The following is a 24115-nucleotide window of genomic DNA, read 5'->3' as shown; positions in this document are numbered from 1 at the left end:
GGAATGTGGCTAGCGGAAGCGGATTCGACACCTTTCACCACCGGTTCGCTGGTGCAGGAGCCAGCTTGTCTGTATAATCGATATTAGGAATTCGTAAAAAAAAAGTTAATAGCATAATTTACATCTCGCCACTCTACGCCACGCTAAACCGCAGGAGCATGGCAAAGTTTGCGTATCACCATGCCGATGCGTCCTATATTACTATTACACGGCGTTCATTGAAACGGTTCCGTTGTCCGGAATACGGTCGGGGAGGCGGAGGTTCTTAAATACTGTTGCCCGATGCGTTTGTTTGTCAGCAAACACGTTAATGGAACACAAATTTGTCGCGTCTCCCATGGAGACAGGAGTTTTCGATGGAGTTCTTCAAAGGCGGCCTCTAACCTGCTCTCGCTTTCTGTCCGTAGCACCTACTCTTGCTACTGTATCGACGGGTACACGGGCGTCCACTGTCAGACGAACTGGGACGAGTGTTGGTCCAATCCGTGTCTCAATGGTGGCGCATGCATCGACGGAGTGGCCTCATACAACTGCACGTGTCCCGATGGGTTCCTAGGTAATCCGTGTTCTCGATTGTCCACGCGCGCGTTTACACATTTCACCACTGCCGTGACCGTACGTTTGCATCGTTCTAGGGTGGAATTGTGAGGAAAACTACAACGAATGCCAATCAAACCCATGCCAAAACGGTGGCCAGTGTCACGATAAGGATAATGCGTTCTACTGTACGTGCGCCATGGGCTACGAGGGCGATTTTTGCGAATCCGACATTGCCGTCTGCGATACGGGCGACCGGTGCCACAATGGGGGCTCGTGCAGTGAAGGTCCCGGGCTTGAGTTCTACTGTCGCTGCACCGAAGGGTACGAGGGCCGCCTGTGCAATGAGGAGATCAACGAATGTGCGTCCTCCCCGTGCCAGAACGGAGCGATCTGCATCGATAAGTTCGCGTCGTACGTGTGTGCTTGTCCGATGGGCTACAGTGGCGCCAACTGTGAGGCGGAGATCATGCTTTGCTCAGATTCACCGTGTGCCAACCAAGCGCTCTGCTTGATGGAAGAGGATCACCCCACGTGTTACTGCGTTCCGGATTACCACGGTGAGCGGTGCGAAATGCAGTACGACGAGTGTCAACTGGGCGTGGAGCCACGATGCGTAAACGGGGGCACGTGTTTGGACGGGGTCGACGAGTACTTTTGCACCTGCGCCCCAAGCTTTACGGGGGAAAACTGTGAATGTCTCATGCTGCAGGACACCGATGGCCAGCTGGAGATGATGGACTGCAACTACACAATGCCCGAGCAAAACATGACATTTACTCCGGAACCGATCGATTACTTTACAAGCATCTCATCGTCGGAACCGAACACGGAGACCGACGAGACTGGTTCAAGCTGGTTCGAAGGCACCACCATGAATCTGTCTCCGGAATATGCGCCACAAACCAGCACGATGGGCTCATTTGAAGAACGTTCCGAATCGCCAATAGAATCCACGCCTGCGTCGGTAGACGGATCAGACAGTCGCGGATCGACAACGCCTACTCCGATCACCCCGTATACCGAGGAAGATGGTTCCACTGGCGTCACTGGGCCAGGCATTCGACCAGTAGATCAGACTACTGCCGGAGTTGTAACGATCATCCCCGCAACGGACCGACCGGCTTTCATCGGGACAGCTGATTATTCGACGCACCCGGAAGAGGGTAGCACAAAACCTTCTGCCCCCCTGGACACAACGGTGGGTTTCGATCGAGATGGAACCACATCTGGTATCTTCCAGGAATCACATACTACCTCCGCAACTCAGGAACACCCGACAGGCGGTTTGCCAGGGCTTACACCTTCCACTATTGCACCGGAACTGAGTTCCTTCTTCACTGAAACTCCTACCACCAAGGCAATTGAGGGTAAAGATCAGGTAACCGGTGCTGCTGTTGATGGTGGTGGTGGCACTCGTCCCAGCACCGACACCGAGCCCGGCGAAGAATCTTCCACGTTTTCATCTCTCTCCACTTCCGCCGCCGCGGCACCCGCAACGACACCAAGAACGCCGGAAGTGGTCATCCATGAGTGTAGCGACGCGGTTTGTGCGAATGGAGGTACCTGTGCTATGACCGCCAATGGTGTCCGCTGTCACTGCGATTTTCGGTACGCTGGGCAGTTCTGTAACGTTCCGGTGAGCATTCAAAATGCCGCCTTCTCGAGAGATTCCTTCCTCCGCCACATCATCTACCGACGGAACGAGACAGTGACGGACGCGGCCGCGGCCGGCGGTGCACTGGCTCAACAGTTGACAACAATGACGGTACGCTTCAAGGCAAAACTAACGTCCCGCGAGGGATTAATCCTGCTGGCTACGGCCGAAGGTGACGAAGGGAACCACTACGTGGCACTGTTCCTGCAGAAAGGCTTGCTACAGTTTCAGTTCTCGTGCGGCCTGCAGACGATGCTGCTGAGCGAAATCGATGGCACAGTCAACAATGGGTTCGAGCTCAACGTTAAAGTGCAGTAAGTGAGCCCCGACCGCGGTGCGCCTAATATTAAATTAATCTGTTCGGTTTTGTGTTTGGCAGACTTCACTTTAACGAACGACTCAGCCACTGCAACGCGTCGCTGCACGTAAACGAAACCCTGGCGATGAGCGGAGAGCAACCAACGTGGCTTGCCAGTGTGGCTTCCGGTTCGGTCGACCAGCGAACAGCTGCACTGGCATCCATACGCCAGAGCTGGCTCCATCTCGGCGGGCGGCCCATCAAAACGATGTACACGCTCAGTCAGAACATCTCCCGGTACCACGGATTCACCGGATGTGTGTACGGGCTGGAACTAAATGAAAAACCGGTGGCCGTTTTTCAGTAAGACACGGGACAGTACTTTCAGCACCACAGAACGCCTTTAATTGCAACAACTGTTTTCTCGCTTTTTTAGCAACGCGGAGGATGCGTATAAAATTTACGAATGTACTTCACTGGCCTGCCTGTCGAGCCCGTGCCGAAACGGGGCGATCTGTGTGGAAGATCAAGCGGTCGACGAGCGGTTCGCCGTCGGCTACCCGAGCGCGGCACGTGGAACGTGGAGCTGCAAGTGCTCCTTCGGGTACATGGGCAAAACGTGTGAACGATCGATTTGCGACAACAATCCGTGTCAGTATGGCGGAACTTGTGTCACCTTTCCGGAAAGTGGATACCTCTGCCTGTGTCCGTACGGCAAACACGGTCATCTGTGCGAGCACGATCTGGACATTCTGCAACCGTCGTTTTTCGGCAGCATCAAGGGCATTTCGTCGTACGTTACGTATCCGATCGCGTTCCCACTGGAGGATCGGTTTGAGTTTAGCTTCAAAATCATTCCGACCACAGCGTCACAGATTTCGCTGCTGGCCTTCATCGGACAGCCGGGAGATCATCACGAACTGGGTGATCATTTCTCCGTTAGCTACATTCAAGGTAAGGGCGTTCTCCGCAGCTCTCCGCAGTTTGCCTTCGATTCACGTCACGACGGGTTATGCTTCGTAGGTTTCATACTGGTCACCTGGAACTTGGGCAGTGGGCCGCGTCGAATTTTCACCCAGCAACCGATCCAGGTGCAGCAAACACGCCCCACCACCATCCACGTGGGGCGCAGTGGTCGCACCGCGTGGCTGTCGATCGATGGGAAGGTCAACATTTCGGGCAACGCGCCCGGCAGCAGTCACAAACTGAATGTGGCCCCACAGTTGTACATTGGTGGCCACGAGGGAGTCAACTTTTCTAGCCTTCCACACGACCTGCCGCTCCACTCCGGGTTCCAGGGTTGCCTGTTTGACATTCGGCTTATCGCAGGCCCGGTCCACATACCGCTGCAGCACATCGGGGGCATGCGAGGCCGTAGTGTGGGCCAGTGCGGTACTAAAGAGTGTCACCGGCATGCGTGCCAGAACGGTGGTGCATGCCTGCAGCACGGTTCCACGTTCACCTGCATCTGCCAGGAGGATTGGAACGGAATTCTGTGCTCGCAAAAGGCGAACCCGTGCGACGAAAGTCTCCACAAGTGCGATGCCGATGCGCGCTGCTTTCCGCACGTCTCCGGGTACGAGTGTGACTGTCCGTTCGGAAAGGTTGGCAAGCGCTGCGACGCGCACGTTAAGCAGCTGAGCGATGTTTCCTTCTCCGGCAGGAGATCGTTCCTATCGTTGCGCTGGCCACCGAACGGTGCTGACACTGATCGGCTAGCTTCCGACGCATACCGTGAAAACGAAGTGCCGCGCTACGAAAAGATCGTACAACATTCGCACATTATTCCCCACAATCATTCGATTCTGCTCAAATCGATCCGCGAGCTGGACAAAATTAACGACGTGCTTCGAGTGTTCCCGGCGCCGAACGACACCGAAACGTACGGGCATGCGCTGCAACCGCGATCGCAAAACTACCGCCAGCTGAAGCTGCGGCAGATAACGATCGAGCTGCAGGTGCGCCCTCTGTCCGAGAAAGGGCTGCTGATGTTTATCCGTACGTTCGATTCCAATGCAAACGCCCTGGGTTTCATCAGTCTGAGCCTGCAGGGTGGCGTGGTAGAGTATCGCGTGTCTACTACTCGCTTGCAGACGACGGTCGTGCGCAGCAATCACGTACTGGCGACCGGGGAGTGGCACGTAATTCGGTTCGTCAAATACGGCAAGCGGATGACGCTCTGGGTCGAGGGCAAGAGCTCGTCGATCGTTGGTTCCGTGCGCGAAGAGTACATCAGCCTCACGTCGGAGCTGTACCTCGGCGGGTTGCCGGATCTTTCGGAGCTGCCGATGGATGCCATTTCGGGGTATCCGGTGCCATTTCGTGGTTGCATTCGCAACGTCAATCTGAACGGGTCGCGCGTGACGCTGAACGCTAGTTCGATCGTGGCCGCTCGTAACATTAACGACTGCGACGGGACACCCTGTGGAGGGGACATTTGTGCGCACGGTGGTCTGTGCTGGCTCGACGAACATTCCCAGCCGCGCTGCAAGTGTCCCGAGTACTCGAAGGGAGAAAACTGCGAAGTGCTTGAGTCCTGCGAGATAGTGTCGTGTCACAACAACGGCGAATGTTTACCGAGCGGACGGTGCAACTGCCGGGTCGGGTGGACCGGCCACTACTGCGACACGGCCACGACCAAGTACTCGTCGCTCGGGTTCAACGATCGCAGCTACATTCTGATACCGTCGCAAAAGATTAAAATGAAGGATAAACGGAACTACGACAGTGGCACGACGGGGGGGCGATCGGCGCTGGAGCTACATTTGTCCTTCAACATTTCCACCCTCGACGATGGCGTGCTTTTGTGGAGCACCGACGCGTCGGGCGGATACTTTGGCATTGGCATTCGCAATGGGTTCATTGTCGCCGTGAGTAACCTACTGGCGGACGGTGAAGCAACGGAACCCAACATCACGTCGTGGCGAGCGTTCGTGGCCGACGGTGATTGGCACCAGGTTTTACTGGAGACGAAAGACGGTTTTATGCACGTATCGATCAACGGGTACCAGCTTACCGGGGGCATGAAGCTTCTCATGAGCCCAAGCCAACTCCACGATCAGCAAATTCCGGCGGAGGAAGCCATCTATCTGGGTAGGTGGCGAGCACCGTCGCACGCTCTCGAGTCCTTGTTCCTAATCGCGATCTTACTTTTCGACCATTTTTTCCTCCAGGAGGCTTTCCCGAAGAAAATGTTTACAACCGAACGAACGGGGCATTCTCCAGATCGTTTAGCGGTTGCATTCAACACATACTTTTGGGAAACCAGTACGACGAGCTCAACCAGATCGCTTACGAAGGAGCCAATATTCAACAGTGTGTACTATAATTACTAGTGACTCGATCACCGAAACTGGACAAACATATCATGAAGCCCGACACAAGGCTACATACATAGAACGATTTAGAAAATAGACCCACGAGATGCGTTTTGCCATCAAGCGCGGCTGATCGGTCCACGCGATCGGTCGAGTTTCGACTACAATAAAAGAACACCTCTGCTCGTCGTTGTCGCTGCCACCTACTTACCTACAAATTGATTTTATTCCAGCGGAATTTACACGGTAATGACACAACATACGGCGTACGATCGAGTGAAGAATTATGTTGCTCTTCCACCGTTGCCGGCATTTGCAGCGTACGATCCGAACCAAAACATAAACAACCAGGGGGTGATTGTGTCAGTAGGCGATGCTTTCATGCTGTCAGATTGTGTGACGCAATGAAGAGCGCTGATTCGATCGCGAAGAAGAAACAATCTGCGGGCTGTTACATGGTATCTAATGGTTTTATTGTTTCATTCTTACTAGCCATTCCTTTACCTGATTCACACGTTACATTGCCGCGTCATGAGTTGGGAGAGCAAACATAAGAAACGAAGAACTTTTCAACAATAAATAGAGAACCCTAAATCGAGTACTCACTGCAAAGTCTGTGAAGCAGCTAATATTCGGCGAAGGCGTTCATTTGATCGTTAAGCTCCCCGTTACTACCCCGTACTGACCCCTGTTGGTTTTCAGGGACCGTCCAGATGCGCTGTACATGGAAGACCACCGTTGCATCAATTGAATATTAGCTGGGCCAAAAGCAGCACTACTCAGCCAGAGCGCGGTAGCTGAGCAAATACGCGAATACGTTGCGTTGATAAATTATTGGCCGCATACGTTAGGTTGCATTTAATTTAATTAGCTGGTAGAAGGTGAAGAAGCAAGAACTGGTTGCCACTACAAAAAAGTGTCCGCTTGTAATTAGGCAGTCTGCGACAGTCTGTAACAGTTGGCCATCGATCGACCGATCGCTATCATACCAGGGCGCATCATTAACGGGCTGCTGGTAATGAGTTTAAGCTGGGAGCCGCTTTTTTTCGCTTAACAAACTACTTAACTAACTACTGTCTACTACTACTACTTCGGCTCATACCATTCCGTCCCAAATGAGTACTGCACGTTGCCACAGATTTAACCCACCCCGTAACCCGGCGGTTGCTTCAACCGATCTTTCGATCCTAACGATTGTGTGTGTGTGTCTGGGTTTGGCTCCTTTCGGTTGGATGTTTTTTTGCTAATCTCTAGTTGCTATACAAAACGTAAATAATCCGTTGAGGTACGCAGCGCTAATTACCGATCCGTTCGATCCGGGCTGCCGCTGCTGCCCCACATGCCACAATCGAACGACACTCTGCCTCTGGATATCGACGAAAATAATTGGGATTTTTTGTTGCACTCTACATCGATTTGTAATCCTTCATTAGCTAATTATTGTCGCTCACTTTACACTTTACGTGGGGTCTGTCTCCCTTTGGTTAGGAGGTTGGTTGGATGTGATGGGAATATCAGCTTAAAAGCAGATGGCCCAATGCTTGCCCGGTGATTGGGGATAAAAGAAGGGTTGTTAAAATGGTATAGAAAAAAGGGCCGAAACGAAATGAGACGTGGTGTGTGTGGGATGAGCGCGGCGGGTTTCGCTAATTGCCGTCAGCTAAAAATGGTAACAAACTTGAGTGCGCGCTCAAGTGCGCACCGTGGTTTTGGGGTCGCATCCTTGGGCGCGTCTTTCTACCTGATCCGATATGTCGCATTACTTGGCCCTGTTACTGTGATAAAAGCATAGTCCGAAGCCGTCGTGCGGTCCACGCCCATCCGCCCATCCACCATCTTGCTGACCGCGATGGTCCGATCATGAAACTGAAACAACCAGTGAAAGGCGCTTAGATAGAACTGGGTGCTCATAACCGATAGGAAGAGCACAACTTTGCTGCTGAGTTATTGTGTAACTTATTCTAACGCACAACTACGAGCTACGAGCTTTTGTTCGAATGCGTCCGAATTACGACGTTTCCCGACGCCTGCACGCGAAACCCTCCGTAATCCGCGCGGTACTGAACAACATAAAATAACGATACGTTAACAAATAAATAGCAACTAATTAGCATTCTTCTAAGCTCTCCCGGGAGGAGATTCATGCGGGGATTTTCAGTCTACACAGCATGAATGCAAAAACACACGCACACGTCCTCGACAAATGAACTAGGGACCGCGACACGTGTCACTACCGGCTACCGGAACGTTGTGACATAGAACCGAACGAACCGGAACCGTACGGGACACAAGCAATCGTTTGGAAGTGAGCTTCCCAACGCGCCTCGGCGTTGCTAAGCCTGTTGCTATGCGCTACTGTCCCGTTGCCAAGAACGGTGTGGTGTTCACTTCCGCGTAATGAATGGTAGCTGCGGAGCACCGAAGCAGGCCACCACGTACAGGATACCGAAGAACAGGTTCAGCTTGGCCGTCTGCCGGGGCACCTTTTGCAGGGTGCTTTCGTTGCGAAACTGCCGCTCAATTTCGAACGCCCGCTTTAGCGTCACCATGGGCAGCAGGAACAGCACGGAGTACTTCATGCCAAGCACCACGAAGATTACGTACGGAGTGAAGAGCAGCAGTGCGTAGAGCACGTACGAGCACGTTCTGCCGATCAGTATCGCCAGTGTCACGATGCCGACCTTCTTGTCCGACTCGGCGTCACGCGTGTTGTTGCTGTGCAGGATGGCCTCCGTGTTCAGGGCAAGCGGAATCGCGTAGAAGATCGTCATCCACTCGACGTACCCCGTTTGAGCCATGTACGAAAAGAGGACCGAGATCGGCCCAAAAATGACCAGTATCAACACATCGCCGAGCGCAATGTACTTGAGCCCGATTCCGCCCGTGTACAGAAAGCTCGACGATAGTCCGCCGAAGTACACCAGGGCCAGGTGCTCAAGTTTAGCCGGCGAAAGGTACACTAGAAACACGAACCCCACGCACCCGGCACAGTACAGCAGCACGCCCAGGGTGACCACCTACGGATGAAAAGGGTTGTGCCATTAGTTGCCGTGCCCGTGCCGCACCTTACACTGCCACCGTTCAAAACATCGTCTCTACCTCATCCTTACTGAGAATATGATCAACTAAGGTTCTATCGTCCGACTTTCGGTTGTCGATACCTTTGACGAAATCGAAGTACGTGTTTACCACATTGCCGGCGCAGTGCACTGTGATCACCGTAAAGATGGTGCATATGAACGTTAGGAAGTTAAACTCCTGAAAACCGTGGACACGTAACGCAATCGTTGTGCCGAGCATTGTCGGTACCAGGCTGGCGGACAACGACCATGGTCGCAGTGCGGAAAGGTACGTTTTTATCTTCATCAACGGAGCTGCAACGAAACAAACGCGGATCATTGGCGATACCGTTTGCGGTGAGGTGCGTTACGACCGTTACCTTCGATGCGCTGCTGGCTCTCGGTTTGTTGCTGTTGCGGCGCGGGATATGTAGGGTTCCGAAATTTGGACATACTATCACTGCTGTTGTTGTCCCAAACGTCCGTGCTTGATTTGTACAGCTGCTCACCTAGCCTCATGGAGTCGGTGTCGTCCAGTGGAACGGAAGCCATGGTGTTGCCGCCGGCGATTGGGTGTGCTTTGAAATTGAAATCTAAGTAGGCGCACTCGAAAAACAATATCGCTTCCGACCACCACCACCACGTTCGGAGAATTCGTTTACCGCGCGGCGGCGTACTTGTGAGTCTAATTATAACCGGCTACCAGTATGACTTAATTGTGCCGCTTGCTTCGCAGGTTACGATCAAGAGTTGCATCTGCACATCGTCATTCTAAAACGCGTTCCGGTCCGTCCGTCCGTCGCGCCGTTCCTCACCAGGCCGCCACTCCGTTCCAAGCACTACACACTCACACGGCGGGGGTGATCCACGTGTAGGACTGCGGCTGCTGCTGCTGCTGGAGCGCTAAAAAGGAAATCGAGCTCTCTCGGTTCCCTTCGACACGAGCCGTAGCCACACATTAACTCGCACTTTGGCAGCACCGGAAGAAGATGGTACGATTTGACGGTGATGAAACGTGGAGTCCGAGGGCAGCTCCGGTGGGATGCGTTGCACTACAGTGTGCCCTAGCGAATCGGGTGGTCATTCAGAAGGCTTTTGCACCGTCTGTCGCGACCAACTCCGCTGAGCAGGCAGGCTGGCTGCCCGCGAACGGTGCGGTTCGGTGAGCCGTGGAACTGAAAGACTAATTTTCTTCCAGGCCCACTCGGAGCACCAATGCGATCGTCTACCAATTTCTGCCGTGTCGTCTGCCCTCAACACAAACCTGCCCCGCTGGTCGCTGGCTGGCCTGGCTCGTTTAGTTGCTGGTGGTTTGCTGACCAAAATCCGACTCCTCTGCTCTCTCTTGTCACGTCATCCACGTACGGATGAGAGAAACTGTCAATGGCAGTGAAAAGAGACAGCCGCAACGCAGAGTGAGACGGACGCTTTGTTTGCACTGCGTCCCGGCGGAGGCCGGTTGATGCTGCGAATGTAACGATACGGTTCGAAATAATCCTTTCTTATCAGTCGCCTCACTGCCCAGCCAATCGTTTGTATTGAATGATAAAATATATCTCCGATTGTTCGTCGCCACTTTGCAGGCGTTCGTGGCGAGTTTCGCACGGAGACCCTCTCGCTGGCGGAAGAGTATGGATTAAAATTACTTTCTGAAAAGCTCCTATATCGATCGATGACTGTTTTTGCCGTGATTTTGCATACACTTTATTGTTAAGTTTAAAATTAAGGATCTTTTCCCCGCTTGATGACCGTTGCGATGGCTGACATTTGCAAAGTTTACAAATGGTCGTGCGATGTTTTTCTAACCCGTCTGGCAACACTGCCCGGAATGCATCGAGGCGGCTAGATCAAAGCACACAGCGATTTTGTTTGCTTTCGTTAGTGCCGGTGCTGGTTGTTTGGTGCATTTCGCGGTGGACGGTGTCCAGGATTTAATTATTTAATTTTATTCCGGAACACAAACGCCCACATAAAACGAAACGACACAAAGAACGGTACAAACCGGCACAATGTCGGGAACTATACTGGAAAACCTGAGCGGAAGGAAGCTAAGCATTCTGGTGGCAGGCCTACTGTTCCTTCAGTTTATGTGCTTCTTGTTGGGTGGTCTGATAGGTGAGTAGGCAAAGGTGGAGCAAAAAAAAAAAATGGCTCCCAAAATAGTGCTCGTCCTGAAGGAAAGCACATAAATTTGAGTGAGTGAATCCAGACGTTAATTTCTTTGAACGCTTGCCGCGAGGTCATTGAAAGTGTGCTTCTTTGTTTATTTTATACGGTACGCTAAAACAGGCGAACAGTGCGCAACTATGCGCAAGATTGTGCGTAGTGGCTTTTGAATTGCAATGGAATGCCTACTTTGTGTTTCTGTTGGAATGCTACAAAAAGGGGTCAATATTTTAGGGCCTATTAAATTGTAATTTTTTTTTTCCACAGCACCGGTTCCAGCCAGCGTCCAGACGATCCTGGGCACGATTTGTAAGGACATTCCGGGGTCACACAACGATACGAGCGTGTGGCTGTACTCGCGCGGTGAAGATCATTGCCAAAGCCTGGACAGCGTCGACATTGAAAGCGATGACATGCGGATGGCCAACCAGATTGTGTTCGTCTTCCAAATGCCGCTGCCCCGCGAAGGCCGACAGTTGGATTACTCGCGCTGGCAGCAAAATTTAATTGGCGTCCTGCAAACGGAAATAGCATTCGATGCAAATGTGCTTCACAAACCGCACACCAAAATAACGATCGATGCTCGGCTGGCGTACCGCAATAAGGGTGATGGTGATCACGATTGGAAGTACATTGCGTCGTCGCTGGAGGAACGCGATCTCGACTGCACGGCCGACCACGTAACCGACGAGTATCTGTACAACTGCAACGCGATACCGCTGTTTGAGCTTGGCTCGTTGCATCACGATTATTACCTGCTCAACGTGCGCCTCCCGGTGGACAGTGACCGTAAGATGAACCTGGAGATTGGCCACATCAAAGACGTGCTCCTGTCGGTGATCTACCAGAACGGTGGATTTACGAAAGTTTGGGTTTCCCTCAAAACGGTATTCCTTCCCTTCATCGTTCTCATTATGTGCTGGTTCTGGCAGCGTGTCCATCTTCTGCAGCGGAAGCCAGCACTGCTGGAAGTGATGTTACTGTCGCTTGGCTGCGCTCTAACGTTCCTCAATCTGCCACTGGAGTACTTTACCCTGTTCTTCGATATGCCCTTTATGCTACTGTTGGGCGATATTCGCCAGGGAGTATTCTATGCCACCTTGCTATCGTTTTGGCTCATTTTTGCCGGCGAGCATCTGCTGGTAAGTGGCACGGCCATTCGGTGTAGCCAGCCAGGATAATTGTATTCGTCGTTTAATCCACCCTAGATCCAGGAAACCGGCGACAAATCGAGTCTCAAAACATACTGGAAGCACCTGAGTGCCGTGGCGGTCGGATGTGTGTCACTCTTTCTCTTCGACATGTGCGAACGTGGGGTGCAGCTGCGTAACCCATTCTACTCGATCTGGGTTTCGAAAGTTGGGGCCAACGTCGCGGTAAGTTCGGTGTTTTGTGTTTTTGACATAATCTTCTACGATTTCTATTCGTCCCGCAGCTTGGTTTCATCATTTTGGCGGGCATTTCGGCCGGACTCTACTTTGTCTTCCTGTGCTACATGATTTGGAAGGTGTTTTGTAACATCAACATCAAGCGCACCTCGTTGCCCTCGATGTCGTCCGCTCGGCGGCTCCACTACGAAGGCATAATCTACCGTTTTCAGTTTCTCATGCTGGCCACGCTGCTGTGCGCGGCTCTGACGGTAATCGGGTTCATTGTTGGCCAAGTGTCGGAGGGCCGCTGGAAGTGGGATGAAACCATCGACCTAGAGTTTACCTCGGCGTTCTTCACCGGCGTGTATGGCATGTGGAACATCTACATCTTCGCGCTGATCGTCCTTTACGCACCCAGCCACAAAAAGTGGCCAACCAACGAGACCACTGGTAAGAGCGCGCGCGAGATCAACCCGTCCGAATGGGACGGGAGCGGATGATGAGTATTCTTTTTCCATTGCAGAGAACATTATGAGCGAGGAAATCGAGTTCAGTAATCTACCATCGGACTCGAACCCGAGCGAAATTTCGTCCCTCACCCAGTTTGCGCGTAAGGCGGCACAGGACTAAGGTGTGCACCGAAAGCCACCGCACTCGAAACCGCATTTATTAACACTGGCAAGGGGTCAACGATTCACCTTTTTGTGCATCACATAACAGTATTCCGTATCTGTCCGTAGGATTTAAGAAGATCGCCCCCAGCATCCATTCTCTTCAAATATATGGTATTCGCCACAGTATTAACGTATCCGTATTATCTCGGTGTCATAAGTAGGACGTAGGAATTGAGCGCGCGAAGAATGAATGTATAACTTTTACTAGAACTAGAAACCACCAGCTAGAGGTAGATTTTTAAGCCTGTCGTAAATTATACTTTTGTACTCTTCATGGAATAAATATATACGATGTAACCAACATGCGTAATTTGCGACGAAAGTGGAATGGAGATTATTGTAAGAAAATATATTTTATTTCCTAATCTAACATGTTCTTATACGCTGTACAATTTTGATTGTAACCTAAAGAAACGAACCATCCCGTTTCGGGCCATTCAGCGTCCACTCCAACCACCGTTCTGTGTACTCTGCGCTCGATTGTTAGTAGGCTTGGGGAAGCTACTGTCACTAAAACTCTGCCTACCGTCACACACACGTTGTACTGTACTTTTCTTCCGAACCGAAAAAGCTGTTCCAAATCCGATCATGGCACTGCTGCTGCTGCTTAACTACTATTTACTGCCAAAAAATTTCGACCAATAAAATATGCCACCGAATCGCCAGGATTTGATTTGAGTCAAAGGATTCAAATTTTGCTTAATACACCGCTTTGACGATGAGTGCTTTGATGTTTCCTTGTTTCATTCGATCGAACTGCCAAACTTTATTGCAACACGGCATTGCTACAGATTAGAGTGTTCAAAGGTTACTTCGATTGCAAACTAAGTGGGGTGAAGAAAATAATATATGTAAAAACATGTCTTAAATTAACTATATAACGGATGTAACGATGTAACGGATATTCATGGATGTTTTCGCTGCACGATGGCAGCAGTAAGATTCGTTCGGGAAAGGAATCATTTTCGCTCTTCTCTCTCGCTAAAACTAAAGCTCGATATTTCTATGCACGAAGCGCGATTTTCGCGACAATTTTAATCATATTCCTATGTTCGCTATGCATCCATAAATCCCGCTAATGGAAAGCATTTTTGGAGGTTCACGATTCCAAAAGATTTCGAGTTTGTTTGTTAGGCGCTTGGTGGCCGCTTCACGGCTTCACGGCCAATCAATGTAACTGTGGTTGCCGCCACATAATAAATAACTCCCTAGGGAAGCGTCATGTCGTGGATAAAATTTAATACTTTCTGTGAGTCAGTGTACTTTTGCCAGAGTATCTACATGCGAGTAATGGCGCAGGGTGCACTGCACCGGAACTGCGCTCCGTAACACGGTTTGCCCATCACGTCGTATGGTTCATGGTAACGTTGGTAATGTCTTTCACAATCATTTCGGCAACCTGCCACGCAAGCTCCTCCTGTGCCTTGTCTTCCGGCAGGTTGACCAGTTTGCGGACCGCTTTTCTGATTCGGTTACGGTTCCATCGATCATCTCCGGCCGGCGGTTCGGTGATGTCAAAGTCTCGCTCGTAGCGGCCCAGCGCATCGACGCGCCCGAACGTTAGTCCGCCACTGCCGGCTGAATTGCGCCGCCAGAGCAGGTCCGGATTGTACAGATGGCGAGAATCGATCTGCATGTCACCACCGGGAGGACTGGCAGCGCTACCCCCCAGGTGGCCCATGGTGTGCTGCTTCCGATTGCGCTGGAAGCTTGTGTCGGCCATGGCCAGAAGCGTGTTTTGCGACGAGATGAACGTGACCGAGTTTTGTCGCCGACCTATGATCGCACTGTTCCCGCCACTGTTTGCGCTACTATCGCTCGTTACATCCGACCGTGTCTTGCGGTGGCCGCCACGGCGTCCAGCGCTTGTAGCGGCACTGTTCCGCCGGTCCGGAAACTTTCCGACACCCGACGTCGACGACGACGTACCGTTGTTTATAGTGTTGCTCTTCACCTTCCCCAGAAGCTCGCTGATGAAACGGCAGTACAGGGGCGATTTCAGAAAGCCGGCAAAGTAGCGGTGCTCCAGGAAGTGTTCGATAATGCGCGCTGGTAGTTCGAAGCATTCCGCAACATCCGCGTTGTCCAGTGAGCAGATGTGCTCTTCGAGCAAGAACCGTATCTTGTCGCTCACGAGCAGCGAGCAGGTCGCTTGAAGGGAGAAATACTTATCGTACAGCACCACGGCGTCCTTCTGCGCCTGGACCGGGTTCTCGCAGGTACGCTTAAAGTTTACGGCCGCCACGTAGAACTCCAGATAGTGGCGCATGTTTTGCTGCTCCAGATGTTCCATGAAGTAGAACAGAGCCATTTCGCTCCCTAAAACATCCCGCAAGGTGAGATTTTCGCTCGTCAGCACCTCCAGCGTGTACTTGCAATAGAAGGAACTTTCCAGGTACTGATTCAAATAGTTACTCTCGAACAGATCCAGCAGATGGAGCTGCGCTTCGTTGAACAGCTGCTCGTTACAGGCGCCGCTGTTGGCGCACAGGGCCAACGAGATGTGCGATAATATGGTGGCCGGCATATCGATGTGGTGTGGCGAATTGGTAGTAAGATACTTCCGGTAGATACGGACCGCGTCCGAGTTAATCAACGAATTGAAGCTGCTGCCACCTTTGCCCGCTTCGCAGATCTGCTTTTTCTCATCATCGGTCAACGATTGCCGCATGATGGTCATATCACAGACTTCTAACACTTTCGGCCCCGATTGCCGTTGGTCACCCCCGCCGGCCGGCTCACTGCCGTCGTCCTTGATGTCCACCTCCTCCAACACTTCGAGCGGCGGAGGGATGGGCGTACAGCTCTGCGAAGTCCTCGAGTCCGCTTCACGCAAATCGTCCACCGATTGGGTGTCTTCGAAAGCGTTCTCCGAAAACGAATTCGTGGACAGCGAGTCACCGTCAACGCTGAAAAACGACAAACTATCGTACCCATCGGATGACACACTGCGGTGCAATCTTCCTCCGGGAGCACCGCTGTGAGCGGCACTCGTCGTCGTCGTAGTTCTGGACACCGTCGGCACACCTCCTCGTGTGCTTTCCGAGGCGGCCGCCTTAAAACTCTCGACATCTAGCCAAAACTTGATCAACGACAGTGCATTGCGCGATTCCAGATACTGCACAAAGTAACACATGCAACTTTGCTCGGCCAGAATATCCACCATCCGTCTGGACAGCTTTGAAACACGGGGTGAAGAATCTGTAAAAGGAACCGCCGAAAAAGGATAGCATTGCGGCGTGGTTCTAACGAAATGACGCGGTTCATTCAGTACCTTTGCTCGCAGAACAGTGTCGTTCGGCAAGTCGCAGTGCCGACTCGTCGCTCTCGGCGCCATCGATGACATCACCATCACCTCGTCGCGATGATTCCGTGGCTAGATCACTCGCCGTTGCGGCAGATTCATTGCTTCCTGCGATGGATTTCCTTCGCCCTGGGAATTTAAACATCTATTATAAACCTGGGATATCACGCGTAATATGGGATTCACGAATTTTACACCAATTTTTGGGTGTTAGTTAAAGGCGAAACAATTTGGTGGGACAACACAGACAACGGCACAATAGAAACATCATCCAGCTGATCGCATCGAGAGAAAGTTTTATCGTTCATGAAACCAGCAGCACAATCTTGCATTTCTCTTTTTTTTCGCCTCAATAGTAGGCTATCTCGGGCCGTGGTTGATGAGACGGGAAGGGCAACTCTACCTAGCAAGCGGCGCTACCGTTCGATGAATATTCCAACGCCCAATCAATTATACATTTATTGTTGCGAAAAATTCCTACCTGTTTTCTTTAAAAACTGTAACATGCTGGCGGTACAATCTGTACATTTAGAACGTATATTGCCTCAAATGCGGGCTAAAGTTTCCACGGACGTGAGACTCGCGTGAACAGTAAAATGCTCAACATAAAACAAAACTTTTCACTCAATGCTGTGTTAGCACCATGTTAGCAGAACAACAAAATTGCGATTTACATCGAACCCTGTGACCCGAAAGCAAATCACTTGGGACACCAGTATTTTATTTTGTCCCACCTCATCGTTGCATAGTTTATAAAACGTAGTAACATTGGAAGAAGAAGAAAAGAGAAAACACAGAAAATAAAGAAACGTCAAACGTCACAGTGTGTATCAAAAGTTGTGTTAGTTTTGAATAATGATTTTGTACAACGATAAATCATTATCATCAATCAATCAGGGTCAATTTAAAAGAACGCCAATGCTGGATTATTACTGGATTTCAAAATATTAATCATCTTATTGATCCCCCAAGAGTGATGATTAAAAAATATACTAAAAGTTAAAACTCAACCCCTGGATGTAAATTCAGCCGAACACAGAAAGGCCTTTTCGCAGTTTGTCACAACAATTCCCGTGCTGTCACAACAAAAAGCATGGTCGCGATTGTTGAGTAAAAAATCAAGCCCGTAAATATCTTGTTTAACTAACCGCAGCTTAATTTACCGCAGTTTTACGTGATTCTACAGACACGCCCGAAAATGACACTACGCATTACAAACTCATCGGAGGGACAGTTACAGGTACATCTTGTAACAAAGCAAAAACAGTGCGTATCGTAAAGTGCTCCCTTTGGCGAGGTTATGATGTCCGGTACCACGAAAACTAATGCGGCTTTTGTTTGGGTTTTGTTTCTGCCAGGTTCGCTGTGCCCGATGTCCCCTACTCGATCCGTGCGAACGTTGCTAACCAGGAACTGAATGTACTGGTTAACACACTGCTGAAAGATGCCGGCCGCGCAGTGCAGGCCGGTAAGGTGGAGTTTGATTTTTTGCTGAACGGGGAGTTTGTGAAGATCCCTCTCGGGCAGCACTTGAAGGAGCGAGACATTTCATTCGAAGATACCATCGATCTGGAGTATGTAGAGCGGTATCCGGCACCGGAACCACAGGATTGCCTGCTTCACGATGATTGGGTTTCGGCCGTCCAAGCCAACGGGGACTGGATTCTCACCGCGTCTTACGATAATACGGTGAATCTCTGGAACACCAAAGGCAAACACAAGCTCACCATTCCGGGCCACATGGCGCCGGTTAAGGGGGTGGCGTGGGTGTCGTTGAACGAGCAAACGGGAGTGTTTGCGAGTGCCAGTCACGATCAAAACGTGATGCTGTGGCAATGGAACGTGGCGGCCAATTCGGTCGAATGCGTAAACGTGTGCAAGGGCCACGAGCGCGGCGTTGGGTGCATTGCTGTAAACCCATCCAAAACGCAGATGGCTTCGGGCAGCATGGACACGATGCTAAAGATTTGGTCCGCCGAGGTGGGCAACGAACAGCTCGGCGAACCCATTGCCAACAAGAAGGCCAAATTGGAGCAGGACAATGTTCGCACACCGATACTAACGTTGGCTGGACACCGGGAGTTTGTGTCGGGCGTCCAGTGGATAGACGATACTACCGTTGCCACGTCGTCATGGGATCACACGATCAAACTGTGGGATCTGTCGCTCAACGGTATCAAGTCGGAAATCACGGGTAACAAATCGTTCTTCGATCTGAGCTACTCCCCGTTGAATGGTATGATCATTACGGCGTCTCCCGACAAAAACCTCCGCTTGTACGATCTTCGGTCAAAACGTAAGATATCTTATCATCTATTTTTTATAATGCTGTACACGTTGTTAATTGGAATTGCACATCTTTGCAGATGGAACCATCGTCAAAAATACATACCTTGGCCATACACAGTGGGTGCAAACCGTACGTTGGTCAATCACCAACGAGTATCTGTTCGTTTCCGGTGCTTACGATAATCACGTCAAGCTGTGGGACTATCGTTCGCCGAAAGCACCGATTTACGAGCTAATTGGCCACGAAGATAAAGTACTCGCCGTCGACTGGTCAAACCCCAAATTTATCCTTTCGGGTGGCTCCGACAACGCTGTTCGCGTGTTTAAATCGAAGATTGCAATAAATAACAAAGTGGAATAAATGTTTCCCAGCCAATAAAACACGATTTATCGCCAACATTATTCCAAAAATACTTTGGTGTACTCTATTCTTTTATTCAAAACTAAGCAAAAACTGTATAAACTATTCCAAACCAAGTTTGATAGATTATGTATTTCCATTCGAATAACAAAACAATCATAGCTACGCGGTATAATTATGCGTAGATTAATTACTTTAGGTGTTAAAGTACTTTTTACCAACTACAAGTAAAAGACCGGCCGGCATTTTCTAATACTTCACAGGAAAATATTCAAATCAAAGACACTACTTGCGATCGCCGCATCGGTTGAAAATATTTCTTGCGGGCACACTGAAAGTGGGCGGCTTTGCAGCGATCGGAAGGACTACGAAAAACTTACCAAACAACCGCTCAAGCAAAATCAAAATCTCGTCTGCAAAATCTCAAATGTACGAATGTCCGAGAACGCGTTTGAAATAAACCGTTGAAATATTTCACGCTTAGTGCCGGTGTGTGTGTGTGTTGACAGCAGTAAGTTTGTTTATGATGTGTTTTGTGCCGTTTCACAGTAGGCCGCTGATCATAACGAGTTTCGGATCGTGAATTTAAGATAAGAATTGAAAACTACGGTGAGTAATAACCCCTTTCAAAGTAGGCGGATTATAAGGTGTTAGCTTGCGTTTGTGAATTCCAAGCCCGATGGGGTCCTTTCGAGAGCATAAACAGTGAGCGGTCATTGACCCCAACCGGCGATTGTGTCGCAGTCGTCTCAGTGTTTACTGTACCAATTTACTGCGGCCAATTTATGGTGGGTGCGTAATTCCGAGACGATCGAGTCGATCTCGGAGTCCCATTATCCTTTACTCCCTGGAACCAGTCGGAACACTGTTTTCAAGGTCAACCACAATCGTAACTGTGACATTATCATTTGCGATGGTTCTTGTCCTGTGGCCAGTTACAATACTTCACCAAATATATGTTTTATCTTTCCCCCGAAGCGTAATCAATCTGCCAAGTGACCAATGCGGAGGTGACGCTGTGTCTTATCAGCTTCGGCTAGATAATTATTCATACATGCACTGGATTGTATGGGGCCAGCGTGAGGAGGGTCACAAAGAACCGAACCAAGCACAAAGGATTTGCCTTCAGAGTTTGCTTGATAATGTGCATGACCCACTAAGAAGCAGATAAGAAAGGAGGAGTTCGGAAAGAGTTTCTCGGTACGATCATTCGATCCTTGTACGCACACCAGTGTGCCGTTTGCCAAAGTTCCAAAACTCGTTTGGTGCAGTCCTCGGACGCGCTGCCAATCGCCATTCGGTTGCCTCTTTCGTGTAGCCTTAAATGAATTCATAAATTGGCCAACGATTGGCACGCTAGGCGTCAGTCAGTGTTGAGTCCGCACCTTGGCCGGAGCGACTTAAAAGTTAAGGTAAGCCGCCGTTTGTGTCTCGCGATCACCACTCCAGTTACGGTACGCGGTGCAAGCAAAACATCCTTCGTTCGATTCAGCAATCCACTTGCATCTGGCATTGACCCGCATTTGCTTCGGTGTCGATGTGTGGCGTACGGCCACTTGTTGAACCGTGACACTCTTCCTCCTCGCGGCAGTAACACTCGAAACTGGATCTTTTTTAGTTTAAATGGTTAAAAATTGAAGAGCAAAATCGACTACACCCAATCAACATCGTAAGTCGTACCCCGCGATGTGTCCGGCGGGGACCTATCGATAGTGAAATGCGAAACCGTGGTCAAGTGCCGTTAGACTGGTAGACAATTGTTGCATTTATTCCTTTGGCGGTCCTTCACATCGAGTCGGGGAACTTGTGAAGTGTAATTTATTTACAAAATTAACTTACTTTTGCAACATCTTCGACGCCCCCCGCCGCGCACCACGTTTGACCCCAATTCGGAACGTGCAAACATATGGTGCTGTGCTCTCGTAAGCCGTTGGGCCATCCACGGTGCCACGCCATTAACGATGTTTGTTTGTGGATCGTTTTTTTCGGATTCGGTTCGGTGACACGATTGGCGGGACTGAAATACTGACCCAATTTGTTATCACAGCGCGCCGCAGCTAATCGAATTCCCCGGTAGGTCCCCTCGGGAACCGGAATGACATGAATATCAATGTGAAACATCATTACATTGGCGTCGTCTGCGTTTTCGAGAGTGTCGTTGCTGTTTGTCCAGTAGCACCCGTTGACCAAAGGCGCTGCTGGCCATCAATCCTAATGAACATTCCGGATGTAACATCTTTCTGTGTGTCTTCCGTTTACAGACGGATAAAATTGAATTATTTGCCACTTGTGTGCCCTTTTACCGTGTCCACCCTTGATCGTCGTGTGTTGGTTTGGCTATTGAGTTTTGGTGATCGATTCCAGCTCTTCATTATTGATTGGCCCCTTGCAGGCTGATGTCTGAAGCACCTAGCCCGGCGTTGCTTCTTTGCTTGTGTGGCTAATTGTGTTACCGTTTCTTCCAGCACCCACAGAGCAGCATCCGGGACCATGCGTCTGATAATTCTCGATACGGCCGCGTACGTCGGCGAGTGGTCGGCAAAGTACGTGATGAAGCGCATCAATGACTTCAAGCCCGGCCCAGATCGCTACTTTACGCTCGGTCTGCCGACCGGGTCGACGCCGCTCGGTATGTACCGCAAGCTGATCGAGTTCCACCAGCAGGGGCGCGTTTCCTTCAAGTACGTCAAAACGTTCAACATGGACGAGTACGTCGATCTGGCGCGGGACCACCCGGAAAGCTACCACTACTTCATGTGGCACAACTTCTTCAAACACATCGACATCGATCCGGTGAACGTGCACATCCTGGACGGCAATGCACCCGATCTGGTGGCGGAGTGTAACGCGTTCGAGGAGAAGATCAAGGCCGCCGGAGGGATCGAACTGTTCATCGGCGGTATCGGACCGGACGGCCACATTGCCTTCAACGAGCCGGGGTCCTCGCTGGCGTCGCGGACGAGAGTGAAAACACTGGCGCAGGACACGCTCGAGGCGAATGCACGGTTCTTCGGGAACGACATCAGTAAAGTGCCGAGACAAGCGCTAACGGTAGGCGTCGCCACGGTCATGGATGCACGCGAGGTGATGATTATGATCATCGGCACGCACAAGGCGTTCGCACTGTACAAAGCCATCGAGGAGGGTGTGAACCACATGTGGACCGTCAGTGCCTTCCAGCAGCACCCGCACACGATCATGATCTGCGACGAGGATGCGACCCTCGAGCTGCGCGTCAAGACCGTCAAGTATTTCAAGGTAAGGGTCGCGGTTTTTTTGTGGTCCTAGGGGCGACTGGTGTTGGCTCCGCTTTCTCTTCATTCCGATTCTGGATCTCTTAACGGTGGTGGCTGGAACTATTTGGTACCCTCCATTTGCTAAAGGTTCACTTATACCCACCCATTCCCATTCCTAACACTTTTCACACGAAGTAGCATACGACTTAGGCTCAATGAGCTGGGTTTCCTTGGTGACGGTTACGGTAGAAGTGTAGACATGCTTCTCTTCTGTGGTGATGGAATCGTTTAAGTCCACATTTCGATTCGCTAATTTCGAATCTTTTCCACCGCACCTTTCGTGCGTTCCGTTGCACTATCCCACAGGCTCTGAGCAATGTGCACCACAAGCTGATCGAGGAGGAGTCCGCCGACGTACGAACGCTAAAGTAATGCCTCCGGGTGTCGGAAAATCTCAATCGGTGGCCTTGTATTATGGAACTTACCATTCATCTTCATTCGACAATAAAGAAGTGCGCGAAACCTCGGACAGCACCATTCATCGACTTCCGAAAATTGCGAAGACTGTCACACGTACATTAAAAGGCGGTGGAACTGGTGACACCGGAAGCTTATGTGCACCAATTTTAACACGTCGCTAGGTCAGTCGCTTTTCGGATTTGATTACCGATTATCCTGCGGCATCATCGGCACAGCAAAAGGCGCGCACAGTACACGTCTGCATCCGGTGCCACAGCGGGAGGAAAATTGAATGCCGTTTTCCCGGTCCCTATATGAGAGCTGAGCCATCGTGCTTTTTTGCACCGAGTTTTTATGTTTCCATTCCTTCACCTTCCACCATATTTTTTGTTGTTAATTCCTGTGTGCTTGCTAACCCACCTTCGGTACGGATGGCCTACCGATAGGGCCACATTTCGCCCGCAAGCCTGGCCGGAAATGGTTTTTCAATTGCAGACTGTGATTATTATTTTCTCTCTCTCTCTCTTTCTCTCTTTTTACTTTCATCCTTCGATTTCGATCCCCAAAAACCCACTGCATGTGTGTCATAAGGATTGCTACAAACTATCGGCCGACGGGTTCGAGGAGGCCACCATTCCGAATTGAATGTGTGTCGGGCCGTTTCTTCGTTTGTTTCACTCCTCTTGTTTGTGTGTCCGAAGCCTGCGGGTCGATTCATGCTTTAATTCACCGTCACCAGAGATCGTTCACGTGGGCACCACTTTTTATGGATGCATCCGAAGAAGCGTTTGCTGGAAAGTGTCCGCGCCCTGTCGGGTCTCGGAAAATAACCCGCTTTGATCTCTTCCCCGTAGGGCTTGATGGACGTACACTCGAAGCTAATCGAGGACGATGCACCACCGAAGTAGGACATGACAGTGTCGTGCATAGTGACAGGATGCAGACGGTCACCTCAGGACCGATAACCATAACTACCTAAGCATTTTACAGAACCAATGGAACCGGAACGGCCAACAAATCATCGACGAAACACAGCTGGATTGGGTTTCGGGGCAATTTATTGAATCTCCCGGCAAACGAAATTAGTCTATCAGCCGAAATCGGGCAAATGTTTTTTAGTTTTTCCACCAGTTACAATAAATACCATTGTTACATGATTTTTAACACTTGTCTAGAAAAGATCTTTCCCCTATTTGATGGAAAATGTGTCAAAGCCCTTTCGAGTACTACAATCGACTATCGCATAAAGTGCAGCCAATCGCTTCGCGAGTCACAGTTTTATGAAAACGTAAAATGTAACTCGTTAACTCCGATTGCTTCGAGTTCTGGTGCGTTCTTTTGACGGCCCACGAACTGAGAGCCATTTCTTTCTGCTTATGATCATGGCT

General features: G+C 50.5%; 6 protein-coding genes across 9 annotated transcripts; 4 read left to right on the top strand and 2 right to left on the bottom strand.

Annotated features, from left to right (window-relative positions):
- Window positions 1-158: 158 nt before the first annotated feature.
- Window positions 159-5820, top strand: LOC128271222 (protein eyes shut). The gene is made up of 7 exons (XM_053008665.1): window positions 159-190; window positions 408-556; window positions 636-2508; window positions 2574-2855; window positions 2929-3446; window positions 3516-5585; window positions 5666-5820. The coding sequence occupies exons 1-7, from the start codon at window positions 159-161 to the stop codon at window positions 5818-5820; spliced, it is 5079 nt and encodes a 1692-aa protein (XP_052864625.1).
- Window positions 5821-6260: 440 nt separating this feature from the next.
- Window positions 6261-9676, bottom strand: LOC128272134 (ubiA prenyltransferase domain-containing protein 1 homolog). Its single transcript, XM_053009884.1, has 3 exons — window positions 9249-9676; window positions 8909-9183; window positions 6261-8826 (listed from the first exon to the last, which is right to left on the bottom strand). Exons 1-3 carry the CDS (start codon window positions 9418-9420, stop codon window positions 8194-8196), a joined length of 1080 nt encoding a protein of 359 aa, XP_052865844.1. The 5' UTR covers window positions 9421-9676; the 3' UTR covers window positions 6261-8193.
- Window positions 9677-10877: 1201 nt separating this feature from the next.
- Window positions 10878-13374, top strand: LOC128272965 (protein wntless). Of its 2 annotated transcripts, none has more exons than XM_053010858.1 (5): window positions 10878-10983; window positions 11302-12176; window positions 12243-12410; window positions 12470-12854; window positions 12928-13374. In XM_053010858.1, the coding sequence occupies exons 1-5, from the start codon at window positions 10878-10880 to the stop codon at window positions 13032-13034; spliced, it is 1641 nt and encodes a 546-aa protein (XP_052866818.1). In that variant the 3' UTR covers window positions 13035-13374. The 2 variants fall into 2 exon arrangements, with proteins under 2 accessions (XP_052866818.1, XP_052866817.1); XM_053010857.1 differs by having other exon boundaries at window positions 12898-13374.
- Window positions 13375-13990: 616 nt separating this feature from the next.
- LOC128272678 (A-kinase anchor protein 10, mitochondrial) lies at window positions 13991-16888 on the bottom strand. The gene is made up of 3 exons (XM_053010541.1): window positions 16864-16888; window positions 16353-16511; window positions 13991-16279 (listed from the first exon to the last, which is right to left on the bottom strand). The coding sequence occupies exons 1-3, from the start codon at window positions 16886-16888 to the stop codon at window positions 14421-14423; spliced, it is 2043 nt and encodes a 680-aa protein (XP_052866501.1). The 3' UTR covers window positions 13991-14420.
- A 692-nt stretch (window positions 16889-17580) lies between these two features.
- Window positions 17581-19032, top strand: LOC128272895 (ribosome biogenesis protein WDR12 homolog). The gene is made up of 3 exons (XM_053010780.1): window positions 17581-17648; window positions 17741-18678; window positions 18749-19032. The coding sequence occupies exons 1-3, from the start codon at window positions 17581-17583 to the stop codon at window positions 19030-19032; spliced, it is 1290 nt and encodes a 429-aa protein (XP_052866740.1).
- A 2490-nt stretch (window positions 19033-21522) lies between these two features.
- On the top strand, window positions 21523-23661 carry LOC128274853 (glucosamine-6-phosphate isomerase). Of its 3 annotated transcripts, none has more exons than XM_053013181.1 (2): window positions 21523-22290; window positions 23582-23661. In XM_053013181.1, the coding sequence occupies exons 1-2, from the start codon at window positions 21523-21525 to the stop codon at window positions 23633-23635; spliced, it is 822 nt and encodes a 273-aa protein (XP_052869141.1). In that variant the 3' UTR covers window positions 23636-23661. The 3 variants fall into 3 exon arrangements, with proteins under 3 accessions (XP_052869141.1, XP_052869142.1, XP_052869140.1); XM_053013182.1 differs by having other exon boundaries at window positions 23319-23602; XM_053013180.1 differs by lacking the exon at window positions 23582-23661 and adding an exon at window positions 22635-22765.
- The last annotated feature ends 454 nt before the right edge of the window (window positions 23662-24115 follow it).

Source organism: Anopheles cruzii, chromosome 3 (assembly GCF_943734635.1).
Source record: "Anopheles cruzii chromosome 3, idAnoCruzAS_RS32_06, whole genome shotgun sequence".
Lineage (NCBI taxonomy): Eukaryota > Metazoa > Arthropoda > Insecta > Diptera > Culicidae > Anopheles > Anopheles cruzii.
This window is presented reverse-complemented; position numbering and strand designations above follow the sequence as displayed.

What these genes read in the sequence shown, in the direction of transcription:
- LOC128271222 (XM_053008665.1), top strand. Translation starts at nt 159, where the DNA reads ATGGCAAAGTTTGCGTATCACCATGCCGATGC. An exon ending in GTGTCCCGATGGGTTCCTAG is followed by an intron (nt 557 to 635) that starts GTAATCCGTGTT and finishes GCATCGTTCTAG; the next exon opens with GGTGGAATTGTGAGGAAAAC. An exon ending in AAACCGGTGGCCGTTTTTCA is followed by an intron (nt 2,856 to 2,928) that starts GTAAGACACGGG and finishes TCGCTTTTTTAG; the next exon opens with CAACGCGGAGGATGCGTATA.
- LOC128272134 (XM_053009884.1), bottom strand. Translation starts at nt 9,420, where the DNA reads ATGGCTTCCGTTCCACTGGACGACACCGACTCCATGAGGCTAGGTGAG. An exon ending in GAGCCAGCAGCGCATCGAAG is followed by an intron (nt 9,184 to 9,248) that starts GTAACGGTCGTA and finishes GTTTCGTTGCAG; the next exon opens with CTCCGTTGATGAAGATAAAA. An exon ending in ATATTCTCAGTAAGGATGAG is followed by an intron (nt 8,827 to 8,908) that starts GTAGAGACGATG and finishes TTTCATCCGTAG; the next exon opens with GTGGTCACCCTGGGCGTGCT.
- LOC128272965 (XM_053010857.1), top strand. Translation starts at nt 10,878, where the DNA reads ATGTCGGGAACTATACTGGAAAACCTGAGCGGAAGGAAGCTAAGCATT. An exon ending in TTGCCGGCGAGCATCTGCTG is followed by an intron (nt 12,177 to 12,242) that starts GTAAGTGGCACG and finishes AATCCACCCTAG; the next exon opens with ATCCAGGAAACCGGCGACAA. An exon ending in AAGTTGGGGCCAACGTCGCG is followed by an intron (nt 12,411 to 12,469) that starts GTAAGTTCGGTG and finishes TTCGTCCCGCAG; the next exon opens with CTTGGTTTCATCATTTTGGC.
- LOC128272678 (XM_053010541.1), bottom strand. Translation starts at nt 16,888, where the DNA reads ATGTTACAGTTTTTAAAGAAAACAG. An exon ending in ACAGTTTTTAAAGAAAACAG is followed by an intron (nt 16,512 to 16,863) that starts GTAGGAATTTTT and finishes TTAAATTCCCAG; the next exon opens with GGCGAAGGAAATCCATCGCA. An exon ending in ACACTGTTCTGCGAGCAAAG is followed by an intron (nt 16,280 to 16,352) that starts GTACTGAATGAA and finishes TTCCTTTTACAG; the next exon opens with ATTCTTCACCCCGTGTTTCA.
- LOC128272895 (XM_053010780.1), top strand. Translation starts at nt 17,581, where the DNA reads ATGACACTACGCATTACAAACTCATCGGAGGGACAGTTACAGGTACAT. An exon ending in CTTGTAACAAAGCAAAAACA is followed by an intron (nt 17,649 to 17,740) that starts GTGCGTATCGTA and finishes TGTTTCTGCCAG; the next exon opens with GTTCGCTGTGCCCGATGTCC. An exon ending in GTACGATCTTCGGTCAAAAC is followed by an intron (nt 18,679 to 18,748) that starts GTAAGATATCTT and finishes ACATCTTTGCAG; the next exon opens with ATGGAACCATCGTCAAAAAT.
- LOC128274853 (XM_053013180.1), top strand. Translation starts at nt 21,523, where the DNA reads ATGCGTCTGATAATTCTCGATACGGCCGCGTACGTCGGCGAGTGGTCG. An exon ending in AGACCGTCAAGTATTTCAAG is followed by an intron (nt 22,291 to 22,634) that starts GTAAGGGTCGCG and finishes ACTATCCCACAG; the next exon opens with GCTCTGAGCAATGTGCACCA.